This window comes from Ptychodera flava, chromosome 7 (assembly GCF_041260155.1).
Source record: "Ptychodera flava strain L36383 chromosome 7, AS_Pfla_20210202, whole genome shotgun sequence".
Lineage (NCBI taxonomy): Eukaryota > Metazoa > Hemichordata > Enteropneusta > Ptychoderidae > Ptychodera > Ptychodera flava.
This window is the reverse complement of record NC_091934.1, coordinates 423,386-437,267: the sequence shown is the minus strand read 5'-3', so window position 1 is coordinate 437,267 and position 13,882 is coordinate 423,386. Positions and strand designations below refer to the sequence as shown.

The 13,882-nt window shown below is 37.6% G+C and overlaps 1 protein-coding gene across 2 annotated transcripts in view; it reads right to left on the bottom strand.

Moving 5' to 3' along the window:
- Window positions 1-13,882, bottom strand: part of LOC139137833 (6-phosphogluconate dehydrogenase, decarboxylating-like) — a 258,052-nt gene that overhangs the window by 74,812 nt on the left and 169,358 nt on the right. For both annotated transcript variants that reach the window (XM_070706117.1, XM_070706116.1), the window contains exon 10: window positions 357-420. In XM_070706117.1, coding sequence (XP_070562218.1) covers window positions 357-420 — 64 coding nt within the window. The remainder of the gene's footprint in view (window positions 1-356; window positions 421-13,882) is intronic.

Genomic DNA, 13,882 nt, shown 5'->3' with positions numbered 1-13,882 from the left:
TATTCAAAATAATAAGTCGTAATTCCGGGAAAAAATTGAGATTTTTATTGCTCATGAATTATTAATATTATGCAAATTGGCCAATATTTTCAGCCAATTGCGTCATGCACATCCCCCCCTGAAAATTTCGAAGCTATCGGACTTGCGGTTTCAGAGGAGTATTCATCATGGGCAAATTACAGACAAACATGTACATACTCAGTGAATTCACACCATGATAGAATGAACTGTATACCATTAGTGACACTTTACTTATATTTGGTTAAAAATGGTAGGCCAGAGTGAGTGTATATACAATATTTAACAGTTTGTTTGGGCAATGTAATATAATATATTTTTCAGATTTGTGATTTTACCTATTAATGTCACTGGAACTCCATAGTCTAGCGCTGAGATGGCTGTCCATTTCCCAGTACCTTTCTGCAGTTGAAAACATACAAGGAGAAATTCTTTATTTATTGTCAATGTAGAAAAAGTTAACAATGACTTGCTTGGACACATTCCTGTAATTTTAATGAACACCACCAATATTTCCTATAATTTTCAAATGTATCGGGATATGTTTTTTCAATGTTGAAGGAAATTCTAAAGGGGAAGTTCACCAAGGCTGATTTTTAAATATGTGCCAGATTTTGGGTCACGTATTCCGGAAAAGTCTTTTCGCCACTTATAACTTGCATGATTTTTTATAAAATTGATTAAAAATAGTGGCAGAAGTGGCACTTTAGGGCTTTATCAAGTGATTGCATTTTGAATCATGGAGGAAAAAATGCCAAACTTGGCGCTTTCATCACGTGATATGGCAGGGATCATATTCCCATGGATATGGTTTTGTCAATCATATTCACAGCAGGTTCTCTGCATTTGCATAACTATTGTTTCAGATATGCAAATGGCACAGTGTGGCATGAACACGAGTGGGTGGACAATGTCATACCCAATTTTTTCCCATGGTTCAAAATACAGAACGTTGATGAAGCCCGAAAATGCAACTTCTGCCACTATTTTTATTTGCTTTTGTAAAAAAATCACACGGGTTAAAAGTGGTGAAAACCGCTTTTCTGTATAGGTGACCCAAAAGCTAGCACATATGTAAAAATCAGGCTTGATGAACTTCCCCTTTAAGATAGGAATTTATATTAAACAAGTCATCGTTGATGACACAGTCCCCGCTTGTCCATTTTGTTATTATCTTTGGTGTCTAGGTAGCTGTGGTCTAGGTCGCTGTGGAATGACATTGATGCAACGGGTGCATCAGGCCTGTGACTTGCATAATAAAGTAATCTGAGGAACGTTCAATAAATGACTCATCTCTGCCGGTAATGACCACTAAAGGAACTTTTGATTACATCACACATAACGATGCCCTCACTGCCTCTAGTGTCATGATGGCACGTACTATACACATGGTTTGGTGGAATTTTCGAAATGCTATGGGATCGGGTATGTTGTTGTAATCAGCCATCAGCCATTTCGAATCATATAATGAAACAAATTAATGTGCACAAGAATGCAGCCATAGTATTTTATCTTCGTATCATGTTTGAACAAAATCAGTCCATCGAGGGACAGTGACCTATGTTTATGTTTCAAAGACATAAAAAAATCACACCAAAATTGAAATCAAATGGCTGTCTATTGACCATATGGATCATAGCACAAAATTAGTAGACATGCATATGTATGCCATAGTACTTTATCTTTGTACCAAGTCTCAACAACATTGGTTAAGGAATATTTGCATATGATTAAACCTCAAAGACATGAAAAAATCCAAAAATGACCATCGGGCAGCGATATTGGAAAAAATGACAATCTGGCAGCCATATTGGAACATGTCACGAAGTAAATTGACATGTACGGTATGCCATAGTGCTTGATCTTTTTGCCAAGTTTGGACAAAATGGGTGTAATGACCTTTGAATTACGCTTCAGAGACATGCAAAATTCCAACAAAATGGCAGTTCTGCAGCCATATTGGATCCTATCGCAAGGTTAATTGATACATGCATATGCATGCCATAGTACGTGCTTTGCCTTTGTGCCAAGTTTGAACAAAATCGGTTCAAGGATGTTTGAGTTACGGTTCAAAGACATGAAAAAATCGCAAAAAAATGGCCGCCTGTCAGCCATATTGGATCATTTCACGAAATAAATTAGTGTTCATATGGAGGGCATACTGTTTTGCTTTTGTGACAAATTGAACAAAATCGGTTCAAGGGTGTCTGAGTTATGGTCTAAAGACATGAAAAATCACAACAAAATGGCTGCCTCACGCCCATATTGGATTGTATCGCAATATAATTTGACATGCATCTGTAGGTCATAGTGCTATGCCATTGTGCCAAGTTTGAACAGAATCGGTTTGAGGATGTTTGAGTTATGGTTCAAAGACACGAAAAATCGCAAACAAAATGGCCGCCTCGCGGCCATATTGGATCCTATCGCAAACTAATTTGACATGCACATGTAGGCCATAGTGTTATGCCTTTGTGCTAAGTTTGAACAGAATCTGTTCAAGGATGTCTGAGTTATGGTCCAAAGACATGAAAAATCACAACAAAATGGCCGCCTCGCGCCCATATTGGATCATATCGCACAATTATTTGACAAGGATATGAAAGCCATAGTGTTATGCCTTTGTGCCAAGTTTGAACAGAATCTGCTCAAGGATGTCTGAGTTATGGTCCAAAGACATGAAAAATCGCAACAAAATGGCCACCTCGCAGCCAAATTCGATCGTATCACAAAATAAATCGACGTGCATCTGTAGGTTATAGTACTATGCCTTTGTGCCAAGTTTGAACGAAATTGGTTCAGCAGTGTCTGAGAAACTGTTGATGACGGACGGACGGACGGACGGACGCACAGACGGGACCCAATCTATAAGTCCCCACCGGACTTCGTCTGCGGGGACTAAAACTTCTCAAGATTCAAAACTGCAGAATTCCACATAATGATACATGACATAAATGAAAAATCCCCACTGGATTTTTATTTCTGTGAATAACATTTAACTCAAATGCATCATTGGCCTTGTTGGTTCTTTAACCAAAGATGAACCTACAAAAGAATCTTTCTCTCACCTAGGGGTCCTTAAGGTGGAGCTGCACGTTGCCAACACAGTTTTGTCAAAGCAATATTTCTCATCTTAGATAAGAAGGAAACCCCCTCATACTACATATTATCAAAAATACCATCAAGGACAGTGTGCTCACATTCGGTTTGAATTGGTCCATTCGAGAAATATTTAAACCAGGAAAAACAAGAATGACAAAAGCAAATAAGGTCTCCAACTTAGGTACTGGAGGTCATCTTTAGGAACATGCATACCAACTTCTATAGCAATGGCACAAGCAGATCCTAAATACATAAGCAAATGTCAACAACAAAAAATGGACCGAGAAGGTTTGATAAAAAGAAAATACCGTCAATGACGCTGTACCTTCTCTAATGTGTGGCCAGGTCAGGTAATTGGTTGTTGGCAAAGAGTTGTTGGTAAATAGTTGATGATGTAGGGGCATGAGGTGGGATATGGACCCAAAGAACCCAAAAGATGATTAAATACATTAATCAAAAAAATTCTAAGCTACAGTATAAACTGCCTAAAGATAGTTCAATGTGGAAAAAAAGTTAAATAATTCAGAAATAAGAATTAACAGTCCAAAATAGTAATGACGCACTTCCTTACTGACCTGAGTGCATGTGAAATACACAACCTGGCATCTGTAAATTAAATGTATACCAAGTGATCATTTTAAGTCACTTTTAACTGTTTTTAATGGATTTTCCAAAGAGTCCTGTGGAAATGATGAAAAACGCTTATCTGGTCTTGTGTTTGTATAACCTCATGGCTGATAATTTTCATAGTATTGAAAAAAAATTGAAAGTGAAGAAATTACTGTTTTTAATAGGCATATTTTCCTTGAAATACATGACCGTGTAAAGAATATATGCTAAAAGTGTTTAAGAGTAAATTTCTTTTCAAAAAATAATTTAATCTGTGACCAAAGGATTTTTATTCTTTGAGTTTACAAATTCAAACATTGCAATTTGTTCAATCATCTTGTGCAGTGCAAAATTTACAAAATGACTGAAAAACAAATAAAATTGGCAGAATTACAGTCTTTGTGATGTAAAATTATGGGTTGACATCACGATAACTGTTAATCTGTTTGAAGTACTAATATACTATAATTTAAAAAAGAAAAGTTCATGCAGAAACGGTAAAATATATTGTCAGCAATGTAGTGTTAATTTTGACTTTACATCAAAATATGCCTTTGCTGGATACCAAATATATAGGGCGAAATATTAAAATCAGCCATGTTCAGCAAAATCCACACGACAGCATTGATCCTTTTCTAATTTGATTTGATTTGCTTATGTTATCCTTGTATGACAGTCAGTACAATATGGAACTTGAACACAACACAGTGAATAAGTATGCTGTAAATGAAATGGTGAGGCTGCATCCACATGCAGCAATAGGAGTGCCTTTGTCTCTCACTCCCCATTTCCAACCTGTCTCATATTTATTATGTTAATAATTTCTGTATTTGTTAAAATGTGCGCATCTCAAAAACTTTTGATCATAAACATTTTCATTGTTTTTTATAGCTGACCAGTCAGTTAACCTGTTTATTTTGAATATTTGCGCATTTTTCCTCAGTATTTGACATTTTCTGAATACCTTCTTATTCAGTTTGTCATTTTCTAAAAGTTTAAATGCTCCATTGTGTGGTCAAGCTTTCCACAAGCATCAAATGTGGTACTTCATATAGGAGGGTCTGCCTCTAGAGGGCGGGCATCATGAACAGTGTTTGTTGGTTAATTCCTCCACGTAAACTTCTGATTGTACTGTAAACATTGAACATGGCTGACGTCCGATTTTCCGGTCTAAAACTTTCACTCATTTTCGTTCATATGACTCTGAAACTCCAGGAAACGATTGGGAAGAAAGGGTCATCTTGAAATATTGAGGTACTCACCGATATTTTGCAAAATTAAATGAGAAAAAATGCAAGGAAAATGCCGACAGGCTTACACGATGACAGTTTTCAGACTTGGAGGCATATGATCATCTCTGCAGATTATGCAACAGGCCCAGATCACGTGAGGCCATGAGGGGATATCCACGCAACTCAGTACCAAACACTAGCGCTCACAGAGTGAGCAAACACAAAGTGAGTACCCCTAACGTCAGCTCAGTAGTCTATAATAGATTGTAGTCAACTAAGAAACCTTGGAGAAAGGCTTAACACTGTGGCTATGCCGCTAAGTCCCTTTTGATTTTTGTCATAGCTCAAAATCGTTCTCCCACACCTCAACCTGAGCCATGAACACCCCCACCAGTTTATGATATGACCCATCACAATGGCATGACGTCAACGGATCTTGACAGACGGAAGTCTTGACAGACTGAAGTCTTGACAGCAGCATACTGGTTTTCAACTCTAATACCTTCTCTGTCTATAAATAGACACGAGAAGGTAAAAAGGTGGGAATGGGTAAAAAAATGTACAAGGGATCTGGTAAAAAAGTAATGCTACCTCAATCAATCTTCTAGACCCTACCCCCTCCTGAATATCAAATGTTCCATTCCTTGGTATTTACAACCTTGTGGTTGTAAATACAATGTGAGTGTTATCATTCTAATGTAAACAGCACTTAAGTTAGTTACAGATGGTGAAATGCCTTCCACTGTGGGCGGTGATTACAACATCTGGAATTATCCTGGATTCAAATTTCTCATCAGTTCTTGTATGGCTTACATAGAAAAGTTGCAAAAATTGGTCCGCAATGAAAAAATTCACCTCAGCTTTGTTTTCTCAATCAAATTTTCCTACAAATTGATACCAAATATGACAAAATTATGTTCACAGCCTTCAAAACTGTCTCACAACATATCCTGGGTTGGTGAAGGTCATTTAAGGTCACAAACTGAGAAAATTACCTAAAATATACAAATTTGGGGGTTTCCCAACACTTTGAGCAGGAAATTTATCTAATAACATGCCTGGGGACTTTATACCAAATTACAAAGCTATCAAACTAGTAATTTTGAGAACAAGTTTTCTTGACCAAAAATGACAATATTGTCTTAAAAATACAAATTTGTATATTTCAGGACAATTTCCACATATCTAACTATTGTCATCTCTGTACATCTGTGTACCAAATATAAAAGCTGTCTGTCCAGGAGTTTTAAAAAGAAAATACTGTTTAAGATTTTTTGACCAAAAATGACAATATTGCTCCAAAATAGTAATTTTCCCAATTTTGTCATAATTTCAACAATTTGAAGAGTAACACCCTTGCAAAGATCCAACCCAAATTTGAGAGCGATTGAGCTGGCAGTTTCAGAGAAGAAGAATTTTTACTGAAAATGAGAAAAATCACCAAAAAATTCAGTAAAAATACAAAATTAAGGATATCTTCACAATATTCATAAAACTGTATAAGGTTCACCTAAGGTACTTGCACACAAATTTTCAAAGCCATGAAAACAGCGGTTCTCGAGATATTAATTCTTGACCATTTTCACATTTTGTAAGCTGATTTGCATAATTTTGGCAATGCAGACTTCATTTGAACAAAATCCCATCTATACCCCAGGATGCATCCACACACCAAATACCAATGTGAAATGTGCAGCGGTTTGCGTGTCTTTGATATTGACAGACATACTGTACGTAGTGGTACATACATACATATGTGACGTTTCTGGATGTGTAAACGTCTTTGTAATGGTTTCTTAATTAGTTAAATGTCTTTTAATTGTTGTGTTTACGTTTAATTATAGTAGCGAGTAGCGTACTGTCCTTGGTACATACACTTAAGAGGTCAGTAGACATATCCGATGACATGACTGGACTGCATTCCAATGCGTCTCTTTGTCTTAGAGTGTGTAGTCATTTATCACTTCTTCTGACAGTTGTTTTTGCCAACGTGGCAGTATTAGTATTAAGATGATATTAAGTAGGGATATTAATATACAGATTAGGCAATCATAATGAGCAAAATATTGTATGCTATTGGCTTAAGGCTTTGTTCGTGTGCAAAAGTAGCTTCTGATTGGCAGAGAAGTCATACTTAAGCCAGTGTTTTGTGTGATTTTGTTGAGTTAGCATCGGGCGCTACTCCACGCACAGGGGAAGGATGCTGTTATGCCCAGCAGTAGTAGCAGAGATCTCTAAGCTATGGACTTAGAGTTTTGTAAGCAGATAGACGGAGTTGCTGATAGAACGGAGTTGCTGTATGTGCACGAGACGTCTCAGACGTCTCGGTGGCAAGGCTTGCAGATATCCTGAGCAGCTGCTGACTTAGCCTCGAGGGGCTTCAGCATTGATCCAGCGGCCAGTGTGCCAACAGCCAACCCCACTGAGACCAGGTTCCTGTTAAGCGAGCAGAGGGGTAAGTCCAGTTAAGGACTTGGTTAATGGCTGTATGCTGCTCGTTCCTGTCCCCAGAGTACCACCTTAAACTCTGGTGTTGCTGCTCTAGCCTTGCTAGACTGTCTTAGCAGAAAGACAGTTCGTTCCAGTACTCCGTAGCTGTCAAATAGTTCCAGTGGGCATACATAAGAATCCATATAAGCAACGTTTTATAGCAGGTTGCAGCAGATGTACAACCAAACGCTTGTCACAACTCTTGACCACAATTTTGTCAACCATCAAATCTGGTCTGGTACGATATTGTGACAAGGTTTATGAAACGAGTGGGATTAATCAGATGTGGATATTGAAAAATTCTAAAGAATTATTACATACTCTAGATACCAACAAAAGCAAGTATGGTTCAATCCGCACATTTGATTTTTCTACACTTTACACCACCATCCCACACAACAAGCTTAAAACTAGGTTGTCATCATTGGTTAAGCAGGCCTTCTTTTACAAGAATGGCAGTCGTAGGTATGATTACATTGTCATCAAACACAATTCAGGCTATTTTAGTAACAACAGTGATGCCAAATGCAAATACACTGATACGGAAGTAATTAAGATGCTACACTTCCTAATTGACAACATATATGTCTCATTTGCCGGTATGACATTCAGGCAAACTATAGGCATTCCTATGGGTACAAACTGTGCACCACTTCTTGCTGATTTATTTTTGTATTCATATGAAGCTGAGTTCATGCAGACTCTTCATAGTTCAGGATCTAAAAGAGTTGCAAAGTCCTTTAATAATACCTATAGATATATTGATGATCTCATCAGTTTGAACAATCCTGGAATTTCTAATTACCTCCATCACATATATCCAGATGAATTAGAAATTAAAGAAACAACGGAGAGCATGAACTCAGCATCGTATCTTGATCTATTTATTGAAATTAGACACAATGACATACACACCAAGTTGTATGACAAAAGGGATGATTTTAATTTTGAAATCATTAACTTTCCCTACTTGACCAGTAATATTCCGTCGAGTCCAGCTTATGGTGTGTACATTTCACAACTACTGAGATACTGTAGAGCTTGTGATTCATATGGAGATTTTCAAGAGAGACACAGCTTATTAGTCTTAAAGCTGGTGAGACAAGGATTTTCACAAAGTAGGTTGGTTAGATCTTTAAGAAGTTCTATGGTAGATATGGAGATCTTATATCTAAATATGGCAAATCTGTCACTCAGATGATGAAAGACAGTATTCCCGACTTTGACTCAGAACAGTAATTTAGCAGATAGCTGAATTACCATACAATAACTTTGTCACACTAGTTCAATCTTGACGGGTGTAGCATGCTAGCAGGGTACGCTTACCCATTCCGGACACCTGGTACCACCACTTATATAGTGGTTCAAGATTGTACTACCGATTTTGTCAGTGATCTTATGTTTCTTTGTGTGTTTGTTTTTACTGTTTATTGGACCTGGTAATTTATTTGCCTTGAATGATAATGATTGCTGGAATCGATTTGATGTCATATTGGCATTCCAGACATTCATTCCCTGCTGAGTGGAGCTACGTATGATCCTGAGTAAAGTAAGCAGAGAGTTTAGAGAGCAGAGAGTTTAGCAGTAAAGCTGTTGCTTTAGTTCCAGTACGCTGTTGCTGTAGTTCCTGTTGAATGCTGTATTTAACCATTAAAGAATATAAGCCGAATGGCAGAGAGCTGTAATACACGACTCCCAGTGTTTTATTGGCCTGGGTTGGGCCGTTAACCCCAGCAGAACTTCGCCGGCAGGTACCATTAAGTCAGAATCCCTTACGGGGCCTCTAAGCAGTGTAGTATTACTCAGGCCAGCTACCACTTTCCTGTTAAGATATACTCACTGTGTAAAGCCCTGTACGAACCCGACTCACGACACAAAGGCCAGAAAGAGAAAAAGTTGTCGCACATACATACATACATACATACATACACACATACATACAGACGCCATCGACTTTAGCTTATAAGATAAAATCACATTGGTATAACCAAATGTGAGCTAAAAAGCAGAGAATCTTAAATTTAGTATGGTAGCAAAAGTTTACTCAAAGAATGGAGGTGTGTATATTTGGGGCACAAAATCTCAATTTTTGTATTAATGATAAAAATAGTGACAATGTCACTGTTCACTCTTAATAGTTATCAAAACAAGCCAACAATTGTATGAAACATGGACATACATATAGACAGACTGACATACACAGACTGGTACAAAGTGACGACATTGGCCCTCAAGTGTGCCTTGGCCCATGGAGAGTGATAAAGATAAACAGCTGAATGAAATGATAAAATAGTTAAATATAGGCAAACAGGCACTCAGGGTGAATATGTTATAGCAATTTGATTAGTTTCTTTTCCTTTTCTACTTCTATGATAATTTTTAAGACAATCAATCTGCAAGGCAGTTTATGTATTGACAAATATGTTATTATCTTTTACAAGCACAGAGCAAACTGTTCTTGATTTTTCATTTACAATATTTGATATAGACTGAAATACATAACATGCAATCAATGTTTACATTTTGCCCATACACCAGATACATGGAGAGATTTCAACATACAATCATTAACTCAAAAACCCTACAGTAAAAAGTAAACATTATTTTCTTCCAGAACAACTGGTGCATCCACATCTGGAACAACTTACGAATTTTAAGGGGAAGTTCACCAAGGATGATTTTAACATATGTGCTAGCTTTGTGGTCACTTACCCCGGAAAAGCTATTTTTGCCATTTATAACTTGTGCGATTTTTTACAAAAACCGATGCCTATGAAATTTGAATCATGGGAAAAAGTGCCAAGCTTGGAGCTTGTATAATGTGATATGGAAGGGACCATTTTCCCATGGGTATAGCATTGTCCACTTACCCATGATTAAACCAGGCTGTGCGTATTTACATAACTTTTGTTTATACTAAGTATCCTTGCATAAATGATGAATAACTTATAATAAACTGTCCACTGTCAGATTTGTGTTGCTGTTTACTACTGTATTACTGTGAGTGGACAATGTGGGGGCCATACCCGTCCGAAGATGGTCCCTTCCATATCACATGATGCAAGCTCAAAGCTTGGAGCTTTTTCCCATGATTCAAATTACATGGGCAACTTCTGAGTGCTATTTTTATCGATTTTTGTAAAATATCGCGCGAGATATAAATGGTGAAAATGGTTTTTCCTGGGTAAATGACCACAGAGCTACCACATATGTAAAAACATCCTTGTTGAACTTCCCCTTTAACAAGTCATCGTTGATGACACAGTCCCCGCTTGTCCATTTTGTTATAATCTTTGGTGTCTAGGTAGCTGTGGTCTAGGTCGCCGTGGAATGACATTGATGCAACGGGTGCATCAGGCCTGTGACTTGCATAATAAAGTAATCTGAGGAACGTTCAATAAATGACTCATCTCTGCCGGTAATGACCACTAAAGGAACTTTTGATTACATCACACATAACGATGCCCTCACTGCCTCTAGTGTCATGACGGCACATACTATACACATGGTTTGGTGGAATTTTCGAAATGCTATGGGATTGGGTATGTTGTTGTAATCAGCCATCAGCCATTTTGGATCATATAATGAAACAATTTAATGTGCACAAGAATGCAGCCATAGTATTTTATCTTCGTATCATGTTTGAACAAAATCAGTCCATCGAGGGACAGTGACCCATGTTTATGTTTCAAAGACATAAAAAAATCACACCAAAATTGTAATCAAATGGCTGTCTATTGACCATATGGATCATAGCAAAAAATTAGTAGACATGCATATGTATGCCATAGTACTTTATCTTTGTACCAAGTCTCAACAACATTGGTTAAGGAATATTTGCATATAATTAAGCCTCAAAGACATGAAAAAATTCAAAAATAGTGACAATGTCACTGGTCGCTCCCATATAGTTATCAAAACAAGCTAAAATCAAGCTAAAAGATTTTTTTATCACAAATAGAAACAATTCCCCCAATAAAATAAAATTATACAAATTTCACCAGAATTTGATCAAATCTTACTGACGTCACCCGTAAAAACCTCTACACTAAGTTTCAACTCAATCGGACGTGTGGTTTCAGAGTTAAAAAAATTTTTGATCAAAAATGAAAAAAATAGCCAAAAAATGCAAATATGCAAATTTCACCATGATTTGCCCAGATTTGAGAAAGGTCACTCCTATGCACTTCCATACCAAGTTTCAAATCAATCAGACTTGTGGTTTCAGAGAAGAAGATTTTTTGACCAAAAATGGGAGAAAATTACAAAAAAAATTCATGAAAAATAGCAAGTCCAAGATACTGACCCAAGATGTGCACAATCATTTCAGGTCAGCCCGAAGTACTTACATGCTAATTTTTCATCTAATCTGCTCAGTGGCTATTGAGATTTTCAATAAAATGTAAACTTGTAAACATATATACATATGGCTATGGGAGCTAACAAACGACCCAATGGTCGACAGAGCGCTGCTGTGTTACTGCTGAAATCACTAATGTGTTCAAAACGTAAAAACAAAGACACTGCCGCCAGCACGTCTGACCGCAACTTTTTGCGGCTGTCAGAAAGACATGTCAACCGAAAACATGAACCCGCCACATTCAAAACATCGACGCGCGAAACAGAAAAGTTTGACTGCCCAGACCAAAAACATAAAACCACGCCCACCTTCCAAACGCCAACCACCGCACACTTTATACGCTGTGTTTGAAGCGTGTTTGTGCACAGCTTTTCTCTTGATTTGCTTACTGGTTTACTAGACTTGGTTCAAGTTCATGATTTGTGATCGTGTGAGTTGGGTGATCGCTTGGAATGCAATGATTTGTGTTCTGTTTTCAAGTGAAACGTGTGAGTAGGATATGATTATGAACGCATTGAGTGGGGTGAACGCGATACAGGGAAGTTTCACCCGGCACTCACTGTAGCTGCACAGACTAAATAAAAACGCGTTTGACCGCTACGTAAACCTGACCTGGGCTGCCAAATTTTACACGATGAACTTTTACAGATCATTTTATTTTTCGAAAATTCACCGAATTGAACCAATTCTCTGCTGTTTAATTTACCTTCGTCCTATGATACCCTAATGGCTCAAACGGAGATATAGGAGTGGAAAGGCAATCTTGCCCAAGTTGCAGGATTGTAATGGAAATCTTACTGCGTGGTAGGGATAAAGTTACTGGCGATTTTCTCGTCATGCAGAGAGGTGGCGAAAAGTTCCGTTTCAGCGATCATGGGTTACAAAATTAATGGCAACGCTTTGTATCGTGTCAAGTGTTAGATATCTCTCAAAGAAAAACAAAGCAAAAGAAAATGACGAATATGGCAATAGTGCAGAAGATGTCTCAACCAGTGCCGTCGCATGATGTGTGAGAAGCCGATGGTCAGTTGGGGAATGGACTTTTAAAAAACTGACGCCAGTAGCCTATGAGAAATTCACCGATGAGAATATTGCTAACTGTGATGAATATGTGAATTTTTTTCTGAACAACACTCAAACAAAATCCAGTTCTTTGATTTCCAGTTCTTGCATATTTCACAAAGTCCTACAGTCCATGATTACGAGCCATGCTTCTAGTTGTTTCTCCCGCGGCGTGTCGATGTTCTGTTCGGGTAAATCCTGTTCATCATCTCACAATTTTTTCAATTTTCCAAAGATGAACGACAGAATGTCCGCCGGCCGCGCCAGTCGACAGGACCACTATGTCTGAACAACGTCTGAAAAAGTTGTTGATCGTGAAATTTGAGGTCAAAATTGGAGGCGTGGTTTAACAGATTTGCTCTGGCGGGTAGAACTTTTCAATTTCGCGCCACGATCTTTTGAGTTTGGCGGGTCAATGTTTTCACTTGACAAGTTGAGTGACAGCTGGGAATATCTTGCGGTAAGACGCGCTGGCGGCTGAGCCTTTGTTTTGACGTTTTGAACACATCAGTGATTTCAGCAGTATGAAGAGAGCAACGTTTTGTGACATATGTATTGATGAAGAAGGTTGAGATCTTTGATAGCTCATTTCAGGATGGCCTGACCTAAAATGGCAAAATTAGCTGCAAAAATACAAAATTGATGATTTCATCATAATTATGTATAAAAATGTATACCAAATATCAAAGCTATCACATGAGTAACTTTTGAGAAACAAATATTTTGACCAAAAACGGCAAAAACTGACCAAAAAATACAAAAATTGAAGATTTCATCAAATTTCACTATATCACACTAAGAGAACCCCCAGGAACCTGTATACCAAATATCAAAGGCATCAGACAAGTAGTTTTTGAGAAACACATTTTTTGACCAAAAATGGCAAAAATTGCACCAAAAATACAAAATTGCAGATTTCATCATATATTCTGTATATCATATTTAGTTTATCTGTAGGAACCTGTATACCAAATATCAAAGCTGTCAGACGAGCGGTTTTGATGAAATA